General features: G+C 43.7%; 1 protein-coding gene and 1 long non-coding RNA gene across 5 annotated transcripts in view; one reads left to right on the forward strand and one right to left on the reverse strand.

The window, feature by feature from the left end:
* Positions 1-12,562: 12,562 nt before the first annotated feature.
* On the reverse strand, positions 12,563-13,252 carry LOC308482863. Its single transcript, XR_013989472.1, has 2 exons — positions 13,172-13,252; positions 12,563-12,853 (listed from the first exon to the last, which is right to left on the reverse strand). It is a non-coding gene; the product is annotated as an uncharacterized lncRNA (long non-coding RNA).
* A 192-nt stretch (positions 13,253-13,444) lies between these two features.
* PRKCZ (protein kinase C zeta) overlaps positions 13,445-21,758 on the forward strand; it is a 101,745-nt gene continuing 93,431 nt past the window's right edge. The window contains exons 1-2 of one of the 4 annotated variants that reach the window (XM_081016140.1): positions 13,445-13,550; positions 17,324-17,538. In XM_081016140.1, coding sequence (XP_080872266.1) covers positions 17,468-17,538 — 71 coding nt within the window. In that variant the 5' untranslated portion in view covers positions 13,445-13,550; positions 17,324-17,467. Of the gene's footprint in view, positions 13,551-13,610; positions 14,088-14,282; positions 14,308-17,323; positions 17,539-21,758 lie in introns of those variants that run through there. The other 3 variants (XM_081016139.1, XM_081016142.1, XM_081016141.1) reach the window with 3 other exon arrangements.

Consider the following 21,758-nt stretch of genomic DNA (forward strand, 5'->3'; position numbering starts at 1 on the left):
GCTCGGCTGGAATTGTTTTATCACGGATACTTCATAGCTGGATTATGGGGAATAAAGATCCAATGGAAAGGGAGCAAGATTCACTGCAGAGAACTAGGGCTTGCGAAATTACAGAGCGAGATAGAGAGAAAGATTTGTGTTTTTTATATGTACACCATAAACACAGACATGTATGCAGCTCTGGAGAATCACTGGGTGGATCCAGACCGCCTGTTTATTGGGTGTTCATCCTGATTTGCTTGTAGGGAAATTAGACAACATTGGCTATGTCATGAACATTCATCCTGATTGGTAGATTAGGGAAAATTGCAGAGAAGAATTATTGGGAAAGTCGCACTATTATCTTGATGAATAAGGACTTGCTTTTTTGTTTTTTAAAACTGTAAACTGTGCAGAAATGATCGGAATTGTAAACTGGTGCAGAAATGATCTGAAAAAATGAGCAAGCGAAATAACATCCCTGCCAAGTACCCAGGTGGGCAGAGCTGAGTCAGGTCGGGCCCACGCAAATCCACCCTGGTCCAACTCGGCCACCTTATCCACAATTACAGACCAGAGATATTTTCTTATGGACTAGCCTGTCTTTCAGAAACAGCACCACAAGGTTGGGAGGTAAGTTAGCATCACTTCCCAAGATTTGTTGCCTGGGGAGACTGGGGTATGTGTGGAAGAGGCAGCAGCCTGCAAACATATTAACTCTGCATCTAATCCCTTTGCAGAAAGCCTCCCTTTAATACAACTTTAGATGTTAATTTGGCTTTAGCAAAAACAAGAGGGGGTGGAAGAGTGTTGATGGCATGGCCCAGTGAGACCCTTGTGCGAGCTTCTTCTGCTTTAATGTTGGAGGAACAGACTGAAAATGAAGCAGGATAGCGTAGTATGTTACAGATGAATGAGGGATGAGGGTGATGTAGCTGAACATCACCATCTGATGCAAACGGGGCAGTGAGGCGGGGATGGATGGGGAAGTGGGAAGAGTTAAGGCTTATGATGATAATCATCCAAAAGGCTCCCACTTTGGCTCTTAATGGGACTGTGTTACTTCAGCAGATAATGAACTAAAAAAAACAACAACCCAGCACAGACCCAATGAGCCTTCTACAGCTGGAGCAATAGGCTTGTAATGCACTTCTTCAGCTAATAGGTGCTGCCATTGGGTTAAGAAAATTGAAACACTTTTTAATGTTAGAAAGGAGAATCAACAGACTGCCAAGTTTCTTTCTGCCAATGCTTGGCACCGAAAAACTAAACAAGAGAAAAGAAAAGAGGGTGGGGTGGGGTGGAAATGGCATTCTCCCAAGATTATATTCAAGAGGGATTTAAATGGTGCTTTTTAAAACTATATTTACTTGGAAGTAAGATCCAGTAAAATCAATGGGCTGTATTCAATGCTAGTCCTGCCCAGAGTAGACCCACTGAACTCGGCATCCATTAATTTCAGTGGGTTGACTAAGTAGAACTTAGTTGGAAGCAATCTGGTGGGATTTATTTATTCAGGAAATGTTTTGGGGATCTGCTTGGATGAGTTCAAAGGCACAAGGTCAGACTATTTGTCCATCTAGGCTGGTACTGCCTACTCTGACTGGCAGTGGTTCTCTGGGGTCTCAGACAAAGATCCTTCTTGTCACTTATTATTCTTTCAGCTCAGGGATGAGGAAGCAGCATTGCTGGACTACAGTTCCCATTAGTCCCCACCCCAATCAAAATGAGCAATGGATGGGGACGATTGGAACTGTAGTCCAAAAGCACCTGGAGGGCAACAGATTCTCCATCCTTAGTGATGCCGGAAACTGAACCTGTGAATGTCTACCTGTTTGAGCTGCAGCTCCTGCAGGTGACAATCTGCTGCTGGAAACAGAAACCTCAGCTCTTATTACCTTTTTAATTAGCAATTTTTTATTCCTCGGGCTCCATGTCCTGAACATCTCTTAGAACGCTGTATGGTCCTCTTTCACAAGAGGTGTTTAGGAACAGCAATTTTTTTCTTTGCTTGTTTTAAAAACTCCCGTGTCTGAAATTCTAGTTGTGAAGGCTCCCTTTTTATTGTTGGAGTGAAAAATAAGTTTTCATCTTGCGGTAGTTGAACACATGCCAAAGAGTGTAATTTATGTGTGCCTTTAAAGCACTTGGCAATTCCTCGCCCACACAGAGGATTAAAAACTAGCTTTTCTATTTTAAAAAAATTGATGAAATACATAGGCATCCTTCTCTAGAGGGCTTAGAACACTGTGTTAAATAACATCACAGTAGCAAGTTCTGACTTACATGATCTATTTCTTTTTTCCCTGTTCTGAATGGTGTACTGGATTTTGTGGCATCAGATCAGTCTTTAGTCAAAAAGCAAATAATCCCCTTTGATCCCCTTTGAATGTATCACTTACTATGCTGGAACCAGGAGTGTACATACCATACACTTAAAGCACATGCATTCGCCCGAAGAATCAAGGAAACAGTAGTGTGCTAAGGGTGCTGGGAACTGTAGCTCTGAAGTAAACTATAGTTTGCAGGATTCTTTGGGGGAAGGCATGTATTTGGGGGAAGGGCCTATAAGCTTAAGCAAAGCCAGTTGGTCAGTCAAGTACAATCCGCAAGGTGCCGTAGCTTCCATTGGAATGATATTTCCTCCTTCTGCACATGTGAAGAGCAAGGAGAGAAATAACCATTCTCCTTCCTGAGAACCATGTAATATACTGCATGTCTGCACCATTCAAGAACTCTCCATCCACCACCTACTGGCACTTAGCCATGGTTGGCACATCTAATGTATCACAACTCCTTCTTAAGAGCAAACTCAAGTGGTGAGTGCAGGCAGGACTGTAGCTAAAATGGAGCCACAAGCAGGAGATTTTTTAGAGAATGCTCAGGAGGATTCCAAGGTTTGCGTACATAGGTGGCTGGGAGCCTTGATGAAGCCTAAGGAAGGCACCCACATACACAACAACCCCAGTGAGACGCCCTTGACCACATAATGTTGTGCGCCTGTAGAATGGAATGGAGTCCCCTGAACGTTTTGCTGAGGATCTCACTCGTTCCCTTGGATAGCTAACTGGGGTGCCTATCCATTTGGAGGCACCATCCAAAGTATGTTAGTACTATCGCCATACTCGGGAGATTGCTAAGCTACACACAAGTATATGCATTTGTAAATTCATAGGGGAAAGGTTGAAACTACTAACCCCCAAACAGCCAGTAAAGGACATCTGAGTGTACAGGATGTACAGAATGGTACGGTTGTGGCTGGGGGGGGGGGGAGTGGGGGGGAATGGGGAAGGAATTCATATCAAGTATCCTAGAGGGAAGGCTTAAGTATTGGGGTGGAGGAACTCATAATATGCCCCATGGGATTAAAAATCTCTCATTGCAAGACACAATGGGGTTTAAAGAGGGAATACAGGAAGAAGAAACCTTTCCTCTCTCTCTCTGCATACTGCATCCACCAGCTATATAACCAGTGCTTTTCTTTCCCTAAAAAAATGTTTAGGGGTACTCTCATTTTCCTACTCATATTGAAATACTGCCCCTCAATGAGGCCAAACTTAGATTCACAAAATGTTTAGGGGTATGTGTACCCCTGCGTCCCCCCAGAAAAAAGCACTGTATATAACTGTTACAAGTTTTTTTGGGGGGCGTAGACTGTACACCCAGACCCTTCTAATTCCTGGGTCCAGCAAATTTTAAAATCTAAGCAAGGATTCAAATTCCTGGAATAGTAAGACTAGCTTTCTAGTGAGGTAATGGGCCGTTGAGGTAACAAAGGAAGTGGCTTGGTGCCAGATAGCAAATACAGCAGCGGATTTAGGGTAGTGCAGGCGGTTCCCCCACCACAGGGTGCTGAGCCAGGGTGTGTGCGTGAAAAAGTGAGAAGATCTGCTTGGGGGTGTCCAGTGTTGGCCTCAAACAGTGTGTCATAATACGAAATATTACCACAGTCCACCCCTGGCAAATAGGTGGGCCCGCTCTCTTAACTTGCTAGTAGTTAGGAAGACAAAGCCCAGAGCTGAGAGTGGAGTTATGTGAGCTGGAAGCTGGAAGCTGGAAGGAAGCAGGCTGGGAAGCCAGAGGGTCAAAGCCATGCTTGTCTTCTGCCTGAATCCAAGGCTGTGGCTACGGGAGAAGCAAGACCCTCTGTAGGGTTGCCATATTTTGAAGAGCAAAAAAGAGGACACATTTGCCGACTTCTGCTTTTAACTATGGATAGCTATGACGACTCTCATTTTATATACCCATGGGGGGGGGGGGAAGAGGATGCGTCCTGGAAAAAGAGGACATATGACAAACCTATTTGGGATGTTAATGTTGTGGATCTGTGCTGCTCCTGAGGGTTAACCATGCAGCGAGGTCCGAGTCCAGTCCGAGGTCAAGGGTGTGGTATGGAGGCTGTCCATCAAAGCTGAAGGCAGGGAGTCGGGTGAGGTCAGGAACTCTGGCAGAAGAGCAGGACAGGGTTCAGGCAGGAACAGGCAACCAACAATGTTGCTCCCGCAACCTGGGACTGGGGCTGGCTGGCTTTTATCTGCCCCGAGGCACAGGGCGGCCCTGGTCCACAGGTGACTCGCCTCTCCTGGCCTGGAGGCGAGCACTCCTCCTGCAGGAACTTAGTTCCCTCTGCCTTTCTGCCCTGAGCCTCTGCAGCTCAGGAGAGGCTGGAGGGTTACCGGACCCAGAGGCAACCTCAGCTTCCTCTGACGGGGCTGAGAGTGGAGCACCTGCAGGCAATGGGTCCTCCATCACCTCAGGAGCCAGAGCAGATTCAGCTGGTGTCTGCTCCTGAGGATCCAGCACAGGTGAGGACCCATCAGGCTCAAGCCCCAGCCCCAGCTCAGCTGGTTCTGGAGGCGGGGACTCCTGTGCAGGCTGGGATTCCTCAGGTTCAGCCTCCGAGTCTGAATCCCAGGCCATCACACCATCTTTCCATCACAGGTTCAGGTTATATATATGTGGCTCTGCTCCTTGCTAATAAAAAGAACTTCCAAGGGGTCCAATGAGGAGGGCAGTGCATGGTGGCATGGCTGGATTAGGCAAGGAAGAGGGCCTTCCCAGCCCCTGGTACCCTTGGTCAGTGCCTGACTTAACCGACCGTTGGTGCTGGGCCTGAGAGAGAGAAGTTGGCATTTTCAAAAGGTGTCCATTCAGCTGATCAGCTTTTAAAAAGCCAGCTAACTTCCTTCATGCAGAACCTCCTAGAGCGAGTGAGATAATTTCCCCCATTAGTAACGCACCTCTAATTCCCCACAGCCGTCGCTGATGTTCATAACTCTGGAAATTTTGCTGATACTTATAACCTCTCTCTTTGACAAGTAACCAAAGAAAATTAGTTATCTTCTTAATGTAAGTGTTAAACATGGGGCTGGCCTATTTTAAGAGAGGCTAAATAATAATAATACTGGCATGCCATCCTCCAAGCTTACTTGCGCAGAGATTGCCATGGAAATCAGCTGGGGTTTTTTTTCATACACCGTCACTCTACAGTTTCAATGAATTCTGGTGCAGCAAACAAGATCCTATCTTTTGAACTTTCTGTCTTGCTTAAACTCCATTCTTTTTATTTATTTCTTTTGTATAATAAAACATTCTGTTTAATCTATCTTTCCCGTATTCAAAAGAACTTGTACATCAAGCATGTGGTTGTATAACAGCCATTGCACACAGAAAACACAAAATGAGAAAAGAATAAAGGGTTAAAAACAACTCTGTGGAATAAATTAATGCATAAATTAACAGCATACTCCTATATTAGGCAGCTTCCTCTATTCTGTGCTTGGGGGAATCAGATTGGCAGGTGACAGAAGGGGAAGGAAGTCTGATGTTTCCACACCTACAAACTTCCCTCCACCGTTGGATCCCGGATGTTGTTGCACTACAGTGTTCATTAGCCCTGACCATTAGCCATGCTGCCTAGTGGGAGTTGGCATCCCAACATCTTGTGGAGACCCACCTGCAAGTTGGGGGGAATCCTGTGTGGGAACAAGGCAGTTCCGGAGCTCCAGAGACCAGGCAAAAAATGTGGTCTCTTTCCATGGTGCTGAATCCATTTTATATCCCTGAACAGAGCAAGGGAGTCCAAATTGCCACTTTTGATCACATGTGTTTGAGGCAATGAAGCCAATTCATGTTACATTGTGCGGGGAACGTCAGATTTCTCTCCCACCTAGTCCTGAGAGCTTGCAATGGGCTTACAAGTAGAACCCCATCTCCTTCCGTCCACCAGATGATCTCTGGGAGCTAAGTCATTGTGAAAGTGAGAAAATGCCGGTGAATTGTCCGCATGCCAAGGAGGTTGTGCATTCTTTGATAGGACTAGCCAGGAATGCCTTAAAGGGGTTCAGTTGCCATGGGGGCAGAGGAAGGCTGGGGAGCTGAGGTGGAGATGGTGGTTCGGGTGTTTATATTAACTATAGTTCTGCGAAAAGTTCTGCGAGAGAGAATAAAAGAGCAACATTTATTACAAAGCCAATTAGGAGTGACAGCACCGTGTTGAAGCAGAGTTGTCTGTTACCACGGGGTGTGGCAAGGGTGGGGGTAAGCACTGGGAGAGTTTTTAAGTTAAGACGGGAAAAGAAATAAATTGATGGGCAGGAAAGCATCATGAAATGATAGACGGGAAAAATCTTTTCCACCCTCCCTTGAAACTGTCTATTGACAAAAGGCGCCAGCTCTTTTCTTGCAAAGCACTCCAGGATCCAACTCCTTTTTGCTGTTTTAAAGCTGTCTGGCTTTTCCTCATTATTGTCAATACCATTATTGTCAATACTCTACCATCCTGGGATCCTCCAGATGCTGTTGGATTCGAACTCCCATCTCCCCTCGTAATTTTCAGGACCCCACCAATACCCTGCATATCCAAAGGGATCTGGACACAGAGGCTGAAGGGACACCAGATGGGGAGCTGGGTGCCACCTAACACCCATTCCACACTTGTAAGAAATCAGTCTTCTAGGACAGCAGCACTTAAGCTTTGGAACTGCCTGCCTCTTGACATCAGGTAGGTCCTTCACTGTCCCCTTTCTGCTGCCGTGTTTCTTTAGAAAAGCCTATCCAGACACATGGAACACTGACATGCATTTTATACCTTTTCAACTACAGTTATTTTAAACTTTGTTAATGCTTTAGAAACCTGAGATCTTATCAAGGATTTTGGTGTTTTGTTTTTAGCTCTGCTAACCACCTAGAGGGTGTGTATATAAATCTTGTTGGATAACTAATAAATAAGTGAATAGCTATTGCAAAGTCCCGTCCTGTCCCCCAACACAAAGGGCTTTAGCTCAGAGCTAGAGAACCTGAAATGCATGCAGAAGGTCTGAGGTTCGATCACCAATTGACATCTCCAGCCAGAAAGACTCTCTGCCTGAAATCTCAGAATGCTGCTGCCAGCCTGTGTAGGCAACATTGCACTAGATCAACCAATGGGTTGACTCAATGTCAGGTACTTTCCTATGTTCCTAATCCCTTACCCAAGATTCCCATTACAGCCAAGACTGCTAATGTTTCCTGTCATTCTCTTATCCAGGCTAAACATACCCAACTCCCTCAACAGTTCCTCATGAGGCCTGGTTTCCAGACCCTTGATTATCTTGGTCACCCTCCTCTGCACACATTCCAGCTCAGCAATATTCTTCTTAAACTGTGGCAAAGTCAAGAGGGTCAAATAACTCCATAATGCTTGGGAGTTCTTTAAAAATACAGTATTAGAAGCTCAACTTGAGTTTATACCGCAAACCAGGGTAGGTACAATGAGGGCCAAGAGCACACAGGCATAAGTGGAAGAAGCTATTAGAGGCAAGGAAGCTTCCTTCAAAAAACTGAAGTCTTGTCCAAATGAAGAGAGCAGTAAGGAACACAAACTCTGGCAAGTTGAAAGATTTGGGACCAATAAAAGAAAGCATTTTACCACACAGAACATAGTGAAACTACTACCCAAGAGCATAATGGGAATTGTACAGTGGGAAGTTCAAAGATTACACATTTATAGTGTGCAATGATTTTTTTATCTTAAATATTAGTTGCCATTCATGCATTGTCTCCAACTAAGTTTTACTCAGAGCACATATCCATACCTATTTTTACTTGTGTGCTGCCTTTCCACAGATCAAACTATGCACAAGGCGGCTTACAACATGAAAAAATACATAACCACAACATAACTTTAAAGCCCTAAACAGCCTCGGTCCTGTATAACTGAAGGAGTGTCTCCACCCCCATCGTTCTGCCCGGACGCTGAGGTCCAGTGCCGAAGGCCTTCTGGCGGTTCCCTCATTGCGAGAAGCAAAGCTACAGGGAACCAGGCAGAGGGCCTTCTCGGTAGTGGTGCCCACCCTCTGGAACGCCCTCCCATCAGATGTCAAAGAGATAAACAACTACCTGACATTCAGAAGACATCTTAAGGCAGCCCTGTTCAGGGCAGTTTTTAATGTATGACATATTAGTGTATGTTTTAATGTATGACATATTAGTGTATTTTTGGTCTTTGTGGAAGCTGCCCAGAGTGGCTGGGGAAACCCAGCCAGATGGGCGGGGTACAAATAATAAATTATTATTATTATTATTATTATTATTATTATTATTACAATAGTAATCATAAACAATACATAAAACATTAAAAGATATGCAAGTAACGGAACATAAATCACAACAAGATCAACAGCAGCCAGGATCATGTATGCTGGCTTATGCTTAATTTACTCTGCTTCCTGGCATTCGGTCCCAGAGCTGATTGGAAGCAGGGATCCTATTGGTTCAAAGTTCAAAATGCGCCTGTCCCTCCTCGCACAGCTCCGTAGACTCTTACGCCACAAATATTTTTGCCACATTCCTATCTTTAAAGCCTCAGTTAGATCACAAGCCGTCACACAGCCTGCGACGGAATAAGTGCTGGAATCGCTCCACATCCCCCCCACCCTTGTTTCTGTTTTCTTTTTAAACACTATACCTCAGGAAAATTGGATGAGCTTAACGGACTAGCAGACTATGCAGATCAAGAGACAAAAATAGAAATGAGGAATACAAAGGAAGAAGACTTAGACTGGCCTATTTAAATAAATGTAGGTCTCTTCATCTCTGCCTGGGGACATTGTCACAAAACAGAGCCCGGATCCAGCCTACGTATTACTTCATAGAGTCAAAGGTCAATGTGGGATATATGAGCATGTGTAAAATAGGTGTGGAGAGTATCTAGGCCAAATGTGGCTTTCCAGGTCTCTTCATTTGGACCTTCTGAACTATCCCCAGACTACACACTCCTCACCAGCCCTACTGAACAGAGGTAAGATTTACAGGAGCGTCTCCACCCCCATCATTCTGCCCGGACACTAAGCTCCAGCTCCGCAGGCCTTCCCTCACTGCGAGATGTGAGGTTACAGGGAACCAGGCAGAGGGCTTTCTCAGTGGTGGCGCCCGCCCTGTGGAACGCCCTCCCATCAGATGTCAAGGAAATAAGCAACTATCTGACTTTTAGAAGACATCTGAAGGCAGCCCTGTTTAGGGAAGTTTTTAATGTGTGATGTTTTATTCTGTTTTTAATCTGTTGGCAGCCGCCCAGAGTGGCTGGGGAAACCCAGCCAGATGGGCGCGATAATAATAATAATAATAATAATAATAATAATAATGTGCTCCGCCCACTTTTGCCCCTGCCCCTACCCTCAATTGACATGTGGCCCTTGGAAGGTTGCCCATAAATTAATGCCCTTGGAAGGTTGCCCATAAATTAATGCAGTTCCCTACTCCTGTTGTATGATCATCATAATTATGGGTATGTGTGGTGGGATGGTAGGGAATTAAGTTACCTTCTTCCTCTTCAAGGTATATCCTTGATGTCTTTCAGACCAAGAATGGTATGGCAAGAATTCGTGAAGAGCTTTGGAAGGCTTTACTTGAAAATATGGATCAGTCAACACAGATCTTCTTCCTTTGTTGTGAGCAGAATAAATGGCAGTTCACATGTGGTTTGCACACCTAAGTTTCCTCCCCTCCATGTCAGCGGACTTACTATGCGGAACATAATGAAAATGAAGGACAAAGAACCGCCCTTGAAATCCACTGGTCTAGCTTGAATTAATGTAATGCAATTCCATTGTCTGTTACTAGATCTCAGCCTGAGAGGAGGTGAATCACAACAGCACTGCTACAGCTGAACATATATGTGGTAACTTCTTCTTTTTTTAGAAGTAGGCCACCAAATGCATGTTTGGGTGAAAAGTGTGCCCCAATTGCCCCTCAAACAAGAAATGCAAACTAAGATGTTTATCCAACAAGCGAGGCATGCTCTGCCCTATCCTTTTAAAGGATGGGGGAGGCACAGCAAATGACTGGAGTCTTGGGACTAGATAAGCAAGCAGGCACTCTTTTTTTGGGGGGGGGGGCTGGGCTGGTGAGGTCTGTCCATGTCCTTGATGATGTTGGCAGAGTTGGTAAATCAGCATCTGATTTACTCACAGTTGCCTCCTTTGGAGGAGGCTCTTCATGGCTAGGAGAAGCCACAGCAGGAAAGATCTGATGAGGGGTGTCCGGTGTCACAGAAACAGAACATTCCTCTGTTAACCCATGCTCTCTTTCTAACTTCTGAAGAGTTCTTTCTCTTTAAATGGGACTTGGACTAGACAGCCTTTTAAACAGAGGACTGTCCTCTGTAAAGCAGAAAACATGGTCACCTTAGGAAATGAGCCAAGCTGATCCTTGAGTGCCCCTCTCATCCACCCTTGTAGGCCTACTGCAAATCATCCAGATCCACATTGGGATCCGTTTGTGAAAGGCAGGTAATAAATTTAATCATTGGGAGATTGCTTAGGTTTTCTTTGTTGCTGTTGTACTTGGTTAAAATCTGCCCCTTGTTTTCAACCCTCTTTTTACCTACAATGGTGATGGTTGTTGTTGTTTTACAATGATGCACATTGGCTCCATGGCACTGTTCCACAGCAGAAGACATCCTCAGTGGGGCAATGCAACTGGATCCACAACCCTGCCCCTATTAAGGCAGCGTTACATGGTGTTTGCCGGTGCAATTGCTAAGTTTCTCACAGTCTGTGAGCTCCTTAAAACGAAATGAGATACAAGGTGTTGCTATGCTTTCCCCAGATGTATTTTTAGGACTCTCTTGCCCTCTGCTGGAAGAATTAAATATGCTGTGATGGACTGGGATGTTGCATTTGGACTACAAAAAGCAACACCTCTCCTCCTTTTAATATATTTTCTATACCACAGTCACTTGTAAACTTCTAAGGTGTCATCATAGGATTATTTTCTATTACAGCTATTCCTCTTGAAGTGGGAAACCTTATTTATAGAACACCCTTCTAGTTGATGGTGAGCGGGGGCAAAGTTTTGCTTTGGAGGGAGATGCTGAGTTGGGAGTTCATTTGTGTGTAGGAAGAGAGAGGGAGAGTTGAGGTTGAAAGTGAACCAAACCTTTCTGTCATGCCAATGGGAATTCACTGTATTTTTCAGTGTATAAGACTATATTTCCCCCCAATTTTTTTAAGTTTAAAATTGGGGGTCGTCTTATACACGGAATGTTTAAAATATTTGTTTCTTAATTTTGGGCTCAAAAATTAGGGGCTGTCTTATACATGGGGTCGTCTTATACACAGAAAAATATGATATACAGTGAGAAGGAGTTAACTATGTTTTGCAAGTACAAGTGTGGGGAATTTTTGGTCCTCCGGATGTTGCTGAACTACAACTCCCATCATCCCTGGCCATTGGCTATGATTGCAGGGACTGGTGGAAGTTTTAGTTCAGCTACATCTGGAGGGCCAAAGGTTTCCTCACACATGAAGTACAGCAAAACACCTTACAAAGGGTGAGTATTCATTTGTTATAACATTTGTTAGTCACCAAAAGATTCCAGGACAGAGAACCAAAGTGTGAATAAATATTATTTCACACATGACCTTGTTTTGCTTTATCTTGCAGTGTTCCGCTTTATTGCAAATCCTATATCCTAAAAAGGCAATTTCACCTTCATATCTGCATTACAGACAGAAATTCAACAGGTACATTCATGAGGGGAGACAGCAGAGAAAAGCAATTGTCTTATTGTGCTATGGCTAAGTCTCCTGGAAGCATCTTTCCAGTCACTGTGGAAGCAAGACTAAATGGACCTTTGATCTAATTCAGCAAAGCTCTTTGTTTTTAGATGAAACATTTTCCTACCACTTAAATTTCCATAACAATTATTGTTTGTGAATATGGCCTATAAACACATACAGCCGACCCTGATTTGTGCCCTGCCCCGTTATGACCCATCTCACTCCCACCCCCATTCCACCCTCTTCCTGGTCAAAAAACAGCACGTGTGTGCCTTAAAAGTGCACAAAATGGGAGCTGCCTGTACATTTATCCATAAACTTGAAGGCTGAAATCCTACACATACTTGCATGGGAGTAAGCCCCACTGAGTTTATCTTTTAGTAGACAAGCGTAGGATTGCAGTGAAAAGACTGCATAGCTATCCTTTACTCACGTTCAGGTTTTCTGGTCTCTTCCTGTCTTTCTGTCCCCCCCCCCCCTTTCCTGTCTTTCTTCTCCTTTTTCCTCTTACTTTTTTAAACCTGTTAACTTTATTTTCCCCCCCTTTTTTCTTGGTACTCTTAATTTTTATGGGGCTTTTTTCTATCCCAAGTTGTAGCAGGCAGTTGTCTACTCATCCAGTTGGCATACATCTGTCTTAGGAGACAATTGAAGATGATGCCTCCAGGGCATAGAGACCAGTAAGGGAGAGACATGTTTTGTTGCAGCTGGGGCAGATGAAGGAGTCCTGCAGGTGTACCATGGGGTTTCTTCTTTCTGCACTCCTTCCAGCAGTCATTCCTCTTCTGGTAACTGCTGTGAATACACAACCTGTCTCCAGGCTCTGTGGTCATCTGCAAGAGATTCCCACTTAGAAGGGTTAATGATGCCAGCCTTCATATCACATCTTTGTAACAGAGTTGGTCTGCCAGTGGACCTGGTGCCTGAAGCCACCTCCAAAAGGAGCCCAAGCCCTCTGAAATCTTGCTACCGCGAGGCAGATAGTGGGGGCGGCACCCAACTTTTGTAACATCTTTTAAAATTCTGTGTAAGATTCTCCTCGCATTTTACCCCCACAAATATTGCCCATTGAGGTCGGTTGCGCTGCCCAGTCCCTTTTGTGGGCGACGGGGAGGATTTGAACCTGGATCTCAAGGCCAGACTTTGCCAACCTGGTGCCTCCCAGCTGTTTTGGAATAGCGGGCACCAGGTTGGCGAGGCTACCCCCGGCACAAAAGACCATTGCCTTCTCCTTTCCCCCTTTCCAAAGCCTCCTCAACTCGTCATGCCCGCCTTGTTGCTAGGCAGATTAGCCGCTCGTCCCATTCCCTCCCTTCCCTATTGGCTGCAGGTGATTATCCATCCCACCTCTAATCCCTCTTTCTCCCCTCTATTGGCTCCCGAAAGCTTCCCTTCGCCCCTCCCTTCCCCTCCCCGCCTCTTCCCCCTCTGACGGCTCCCCCCCTCCATCTCAGCCAGGTAACGCCCAATGCCCGTTCGCCATTGGTCCGTCTCCCCCTCAGGGGTGGGGCCGAGGGAAACCGGCTCCAGGTGAGAGGCCGCCCTCTTGTTTACTATAGGCCGGCGGCAGGTAGAGAGGCTCGGGCGGGGGAAGCGAGCTGATTGGCTGCCGCTGTATATGCGTGTGCGGCGGGGAGACTGAGGAGGGTTGAGGAATAAATCCCTCGAGGGCTGGCCTCCGCCATGTTGGGAGGAGGAGTGTCGGCGACGCGCTGCCGCTGAGGTGGGAGGGAAAGGTTGCGGGAGCGCGCCCGCCAAGTGACCGACCGAGCAGCCTACCTTCTAAGCCAAGGCGCGCTCGAGGCGGCGGGTCGGGTGTTACCTCAGGAAGAGGCGGGCGAAGGACTCTGAGCTTCCCCCCACCCACATCCCGACTCTCTCCTTTCTCCTCCCTCCTTTCGCTTCGGAAGTTGGAGCAAACTTCCAACGGGTGGGGAAAGCCCGAGACCTGAGGGAAGAGGAAGGATTCAGGACGACCCCCCCCCTCTAAAAAGTTTTGGTTTTGGGGTTGTGTGGAAAGAGCTTGTCCCTAAAGCGGGACTGAGGGAAGGGAAAGGAAAGGGAAAGGTGAGTCTCTTCTGTGGAGTTTTTGAGGGGTGGGTGGGAATTTATTCGGGTGAGGGGAGGAAAATTACTCTTTTTTGTGGCAGAGAAGACAGCGCTCGCCTGCCCCCCCCCCCCGGCAAACACAAGTCGGTATGGGGAAGGCGGGCAGGAAGAGTAAGATTCATATGAATTGGAGTATAAATTGCAATTGTTTTCTAGGCTTGCAAGCAGCCTTGTGCAGGTAGTGTGCCTTTATTGTGTTTAAAAGTTGCCTTTTTATAGAGAAGTAAAGAAATATGATTATTCCTTTCTCTATAAAAAAGGCAACTTTGATTATTCCTTTACTTTTCTATAAAACTAGATGAATTGCTGTTATTGTTAGGTGCTTACAAACACATGGGTGTGTTGTGTCCTTTTGCAAATAGTTGATACCTGTTGTGATGGGGGAGGAAGGATTTTTATGTCTGAGGAAACTCAGTACACACATTACACTAAGGAGTTTAAGGTGGTTGGGGAGCAATGTGACAGTATGAGACAGAGCAGGGGGTGTTTTTATTTTTGTTTCCTCTATTACCATGAGGATAGGTCCCTGATCTGAGGCGTTTACAATCTATACCTAGAAGCAGGCGAGATCTTTTAAATGGAAGCGGGGAGAAAGATGAGTTGAGAATGTATTTTTTGTTAGATGGGTTCCCAACCCCAGTTACTTGAAGGAGGTCTGAAGCAGTATAACATTAAGAGAAAAGTTTGAGAGAGGGTGAGCTGGTTCTGTATCACTTTTTATTATCAGATAGTGCCAAGCATGTACATGACGTTTCAGGAAGAATGACAGATGTGGCTTACAGTCCAGAAAATGAAGGTGGGGCAAGCAAGGGGGACAAATATGCAGTTATTTCTGTTTCACCTGCTTGGGCTTAGTCACAGTAAGGTCTTGAAACGGAGTTGTGAGGAGGAAGTGGGTAAGTTTTTCTGGAGGTATGTGTGGGGTAATCTGGGTGACATTGCTAGTGGAAGGTAGTGAAGAGTTTGTGCTGGAGGGTTCAGCTTGGTATTGGAGGTACAGTGGTACCTCGGGTTACATACGCTTCAGGTTACAGACTCCGCTAACCCAGAAATAGTGCTTCAGGTTAAGAACTTTGCTTCAGGATGAGAACAGAAATCATGCTCCGGTGGTGCGGCAGCAGCAGGAGGCCCCATTAGCTAAAGTGGTGCTTCAGGTTAAGAACAGTTTCAGGTTAAGTACGAACCTCCGGAACGAATTAAGTACGTAATCCGAGGTACCACTGTAATGTGGATCAAATGCAGGTGTAATGTTGGGGGAGTGACTCCACAGAAAATTGGAAGCTTGCAATCTTATACAGTGGTACCTTGGGTTACAAACACGTCGGGTTACAAACACTTCGGGTTACAGACTCCACTAACCCGGAGGTAGTACCTCAGGTTAAGAACTTTACTTCAGGATGAGAACAGAAATCGTGTGCTGGCGGCAGCGGGAGGCCCCATTAGCTAAAGTGGTACCTCAGGTTAAGAACAGACTCGGAACAAATTAAGTTCATAACCAGAGGTACCACTGTACACCCGTAACTAGGAGTAGGATCCAATGAACACACACAGTATTGCACTGCTAGGAAAGTCCAGAAACTGCATAGCATTGTTTGTTTGTTTTTTGTTTTTTGAGGGGCAGGGTGGTGGAATTCCCTGAAAAACTGGTCTCCTTACCTAGCCTATGAAGGGAAAATGAGTTAAGGCTAATCCAATCTGAAAAGTACCCTTGGGTGTGTTTGTGTTTGTGCATGTGCTAAAGAGGCTAGTATGAGGTGGGGAGTTTTGCTCAGGAGACATTTGTTCAGGACAGGCTATTCTAAGGGAGTCTTTTTCTTTTTGGAAGGGTGCCCATATCTGCTGAAGGAGTAGCCACAGGTAACCAAATGTGTAGGTCAGCACTGTTACCAGATTGAGGGGGGGTATAGGATTCTAGTGGAATGCACTGTTCTGTGGTTTTAATGTTGTCTTTGCAAGTAATTGGCTACTAGGTTATGTTGACAGCTCATAGCCTCAAGGCATATTTTGTGAATTAGAGGGGGTTTTTGAAATCTACATATTTGAGAGTTGTGAGGATTTTTTAAATAAAGTATCTTGGTTTTAACTTTCCTATCTAAATGTAAGTTCTTAAAAAACAATGTAGTGTTTTATGGCTTTGGTAAAGTTGTAGACAAAAACCTGTGTAAAAATCTTTCACACTTTACCCTAAATGTACTTTAGTGTGAGGAAAAAAGTATCTGCAAGTTCTTTCCTGAGTAGGGAAATGTATGACTGTCCAGAGTGCTTACAAATATCTGAGGGGGGACAATTGCATAACATTGCATTCTTTTATCTAAAATGTGGATTCACATGCTTTGCATGAATACCTTGACATGCCTTACACATTCTATATCAAAGCTTACAAAAGGAAGACTTTCAAAGCAAAAATTGCAATGCAGTTGTGTATAGCAGAGAGCTTGATCTTTAGGGAAATGCGTAAGCTTTCATACTTACCTAGAATGCCATTTTGTACTTTCATGGCTTCCCTGCCTATTTTTTGAGTGTATGCTTTGTAGAAAATGCTGTAAGCAGGAATAAAACTTGCTGAGCAGTCCTATCTTATTCCCACTCTTGAATCCCTAGACTGGACTTTTCTCCCTGCTTTGGATATTGTGATTTGGATATATTCAAACTCCTAAAGTTCCTTTTTCAAACATAGGGAAGCAAATAGGTTTGTGATAGTTCCGCCAATGTTTTTTGCAAATCCAGAAGATAAAGATCACAGACCATATCCCCACCCCAGTGATTTTGTAGGAAGGTTAGCAAGAGTGCTGGGAAGAGAAGGTGTCAGGAGCCAGCAAATTTCTTTGCAAAAGAGTTATCCTTCTGTTTGCTAAGCAGTGATGGCTGACATCACTGGCTGGAATCTTTAATTTTCTATTGTTTCAACTTTGTTCCCAAATAGAAAAAAAGTAATTAGTCTTATTTTAAATGAGCATAGTCTTACATTTCAGAATTTTAAAATATATTTGCTAGGTATTTAAACAGCTTTCATGGAACTTTAGCAATTTTATAAAAATAAAGAATCAGGATACTAGAAGAAAACATGAACCTGAATTCCTCCATTGATTTGTTGGACTTACTTGGTGTCTGTTTAGTTTAGCACAATGTATATTCTGTTTTCCAATCAGTTGTTTGCTTTTTTGTGTATTTATATCTTTTTTGTTTGCCTGCAGCCTAATGGGGCTATTACCTTGGAAGAAGAAGCATGGAAACTTTGCCTGCTCATTTATTACAATACCCCATTTCTCCTGAATGATTTGGAAGACAAGTCTGTAAACTCAGAACCTATCTTTAACTTTGACTGCTGCATTAGTACCATGCCTAGCAGAATGGGATCAAAAATGAATATGAAGAGAGATTTCATTAGAGTAAAAACACATTATAATGGGTAAGCTATATCAAATGTTTTTTGCCCTTCATTTCGCTTATTGTTTATCAGGTTCTTTGCAACTTTTGTTTTGTCTATATTGGGTTGTATCCAGTTAAGTCCTACTCAGAGCAAAACTTCTGGAATTAATTACTGTAGCTTCGTTTAAGTAGGTCTTCTCTGACTTGGACTAGCCATTTTTTTTTACTTATAATGAATGAAATTTACGTATGTTTTTATCAATTTCTGTAGTCTGTTGCATTGGCATTGTAAGATTTGGGAGGAAATACTAATGCTGTTTGCATGGTGGCTTGGTGCAAAACTTGTGTATCACGCTCTTCTGAACAAAGCGATGGGTCTTTCATTTTAGGCTGATAATACTACAATTTAGTACCAGAACAGGTACTTCATATTGGGGTTTGTAGGTGGTGGGGTGTCAAAAGATTTTCAGCAATCAAGGTTCAGATGCCCATGCTTGCATAAGTTAAATTGTTAAGAACCAAGCAATGTATTATAAGAGCATTTGTTGTAGGAATTTTATTTATACTTCATAATAACTATAGCAATGTTATCAGCAAAGGTCAGTGACCCTTCTATATTTTTGAACAAAAACATTTTCAGTGTTGGGCATAAATATACTCATTTAAGTTTTTGTACCAGCAGCAGCAACCGAACAGTAGCTCTGCCTTGTGGTGGAAAGGAGTTAATAAGACCTCCCCCACTCTCATGTTGCTGCTACAGTCAATTTTAAAAAACCCAAGACACCAAGAGACTGTATAACACTGCATTACACATTCTAAACTGCTGTTCCCCCCTGTCATATGGTTTTGTTTGCATTAGCACTTTATTTAGTTTAATATGCTCGGGGTGTGTGTTTTGCATGAAATGAAGCATGTTGGAAAGACATGAATTCATGTCTTTGCTTCTAACTTTTGGCCAAACATGTTACTGGCCACTCACAGTGGACTAAATACTAAAAGAGTGAAGTTTTCAGTTGTTTTCTCTAGGCAACAATCACTTCTTTCCAAGGAAAGATTTTAGAAAGGGCTTCAGAATTAATCAGGAAGTCTGTCATCTCAATCCAGAAAAAAATTCTAAAGTCACACATGCACCAGAGAAGATCAAAAAGCACTTTCAAAATGCACCAGGAAGTCTCTTCTCCAATGTTTGGAGGAGAGCCTTCCTGGTTCATTTTGGGGCAATCTTAGGACTTCCGGGTTGGCGCCATCGCCGAATGGCGGACTCCCTCCGAGCTCCGGAGGGAGCCTGCTCGGCAGGGGCTGGGTCCTACCGCACCGGCGATGCGGGGACCCTTAAAAACCACGGCCACGAGGGTCGTGGACATGGAGACTCGGCTGGCACCGCTAGCGCCCTCCCGACTCGTGAAGGAGCCTTTTTAAAGGCTACGGATCGGGTGCCGGGGAGAAGCGTGGTGCTTTGAGTCCTCTGCTATCCCTGCCGAGCGCAGCCGCATGCCATCCGGCGGAGAGCGCTGACTTCTTCTATTGAAAATTCGGACTTTTAGACAACAACCCGTGAGTAATTTGGAAACTGGGTTTAAAAGGAGGAAAAAAGAATTTCTTTTTGAATTGGATACGAGCGGGGGGGGATCCAAAAAGGAAGTCAGTCCCCCCCCCTATTGTAAACCTTTCAAGACAAGGACGGGGAAACCAAGGTCCAAAAAGATTTGTATTGCTGATAAAAATTAAGAATTCCACGATGGGGAATCATAAGAACTGTGCTGGAGGATGAACTGAGGGAGAAGAAACGTAACCCCCCCCCCCTGGGAACCGGGGTGATTGAAGAGAGAGCCTGGTGAAAAGAGTCGGAGATTTTGACAGCTGTCAAAGTAGCTGTCAAAGTCGGAAAGCAGAGAGGATTTTATTATGAGAACTTTGCTGGCTAAATTTGTTACAATTTGCTACAACTTGTTAAAACTTGGATACAAAATGGCGAAAACATGGATAACAATCGGACTTTTGGACTAGAGAAGACAAAGTTATAACAATCCCCCTAGAGGAGTTTCGGGACATTACAAAGATGGTCGTAAGTGAAAAAAACACCATTGGAATTTTACAGGACTGGTTATCTTCTGGGAAAGCTGCGAAACGGAAATAATATTTTGTCTACAGGGTGTTCAGCTAAAGGAGACAATAGAATTTTCTATTGAAGAAAGGAAGGGACTGAACGCAAGTTTTTTGTTCCTGAATAACAATAATCCCTGCAGACTTACTAAGCTTCTGAATTAGAACGTTTCAGCAGCGGAACAAGAGGAAACTGGACTACAATTTGGAAAGAACAATGGGGGGAGCTTTATTAAAGATCTGAAGTTAAGTGTTCTAAAAATAATTATGAAAGAGAAAAAAAAAAAAAAAAAAAAACCAGCAAGGAGTTGGGGGAAATAGGTGATTTATGGATTGTAAGAATCCCAGGCGGATAACATGGTTTGGTGGTCAGGGGGAAATTAAACCGGGGACAGGGGGGGAGAACTAAAATCCAAAGGCTTGTTAACTTCTTTTTTTGAACTGGCTTTGTCTCATCTATTATACTCTTTATTTCTTATTTCTGATACTTTTATTATGTGGGGTGTTTTTATTATTAAAAAAAGGGAAATTGTGGAATGAAAATGGGGTGGGCCCTGGGAAAGAAATTTTTTGTGTTTTATTAAGGGTATTGATGTGGAGTGTAGAAATTTTAAATTCGAATAATGGTTTAAACAAATTAAGTTTTTAATTAGAACTGAGAGCTTGTGGAGCCAACAATATGAAAAAGGAATATGGTAGGGGTGGGGGAAGGGGGGAGTCCCAGAAAGTGGATATATGAAAATAAGGCTATGAACGTATTTTAATTCTTGCTTTCTGTATTTTCTTTTTTTTTTGAAAATCTTAATAAATATTATTTAAAAAAAAAAAAAAAAACATTTTGGGGCAATCTTTGTTTTCCCTGATGTTAATGTGTATTTCTCTGTAACACTTGTCAGTCATAATACTCACACTGTCTTGTCAGACTACTCACACTGAAAGGTGGTAGGACACTAATTACTCAGAAAAAAATAGTGCTTGCATATTTTGCAATATATCTGTTTCCCTACAAGGCACAACTATATTTTCCATTGTTGGGGCTCCCTTCTTGCCCTGGACCCAATACAGCCGTACCCACTATACTCCTTATTGGTGGGCCTGTACATAGGAAATCGCAGTAAACTAGTGTACACTAAGAGTTGAGCTGCTGGGTATAAACATGTTTTAGGATCTGTAGCATTGCATGTGTTTCACAAACAGCTAATGCTAACCCAGTTGAATGTTTTGACTTTGGCTTTGAACAATTCTCTCCCACCTCAGAGTTATATCAGAAACTGGTTTTCAGACTCCCTTGTGTGATGCTGAGCAGAGGCAGTGGCTGCTTTTTTGTGAAAAGCCCATTGAAATGCTCTTGGAACTAGTTTCTCGCTTCCTTGGACCCTGGCTGTGGCACATTCTTGTGCTTTTCTAAAGAACCTAGCAACTAGTACCTTGTATCTCAACTCACAATTTAACCATTGGATTTAAGATTTAGCCCCTTTAGCTTTAATAGCATTGGCAGTCACAACCAAAACAGTTGTTCTGGCAGAGCTCTCTGTGACTGTGATGTAATGGTGCTGCAGAGTAATGCCATGTTGCACTTTGCCCTCTGGTAGCCAGTGGTATACCATTTTGTATGCAGTTACGAATATATCATAGGAAATCTTATACAAATGCTGACTTCAAAAGAACTTGAGCAGTAGTGTGAGGTGGGAAATATCCAAAAACTGATTCCCTGCCACCACCACTGCTTTATATTTTCATTGGAAAATGTCCCTTTGATAAGTTCATTGATAAGGATGAATGGATGCAAATTACAAATAACAGTATTAGGCAAGCTTCACAGTGTCACAAGTTTTGTTTTCTAAAAACAAGTAAAATAAACATGCTAAATCAGGTCACTCTAAGGCATTAAAACATTTTCTGATGCAAATTATTTTTTGCTTATGAAAATGTTTCAGTTCAAAATTTTCTGGAAAACCCACATCCCTGCATTTGGTCCTCTTGTTTGTCCCTTGTATGACAGACAGCTCTAGATATGTGATAGAAATAAAACATGTTTAAAACTCAGTATACGTTCTGGACAGTGCTGGGTTTGTTTGTGTTGATCATTTAGGACTATAATCCTATGCACATGTCACTAACTTGGGAGTAAGTCCCACTGAACTTGGTGAAACATAC

The sequence above is a fragment of the Podarcis pityusensis genome (assembly GCF_964106645.2).
Source record: "Podarcis pityusensis genome assembly, chromosome: 8".
Classification (NCBI taxonomy): domain Eukaryota; kingdom Metazoa; phylum Chordata; class Lepidosauria; order Squamata; family Lacertidae; genus Podarcis; species Podarcis pityusensis.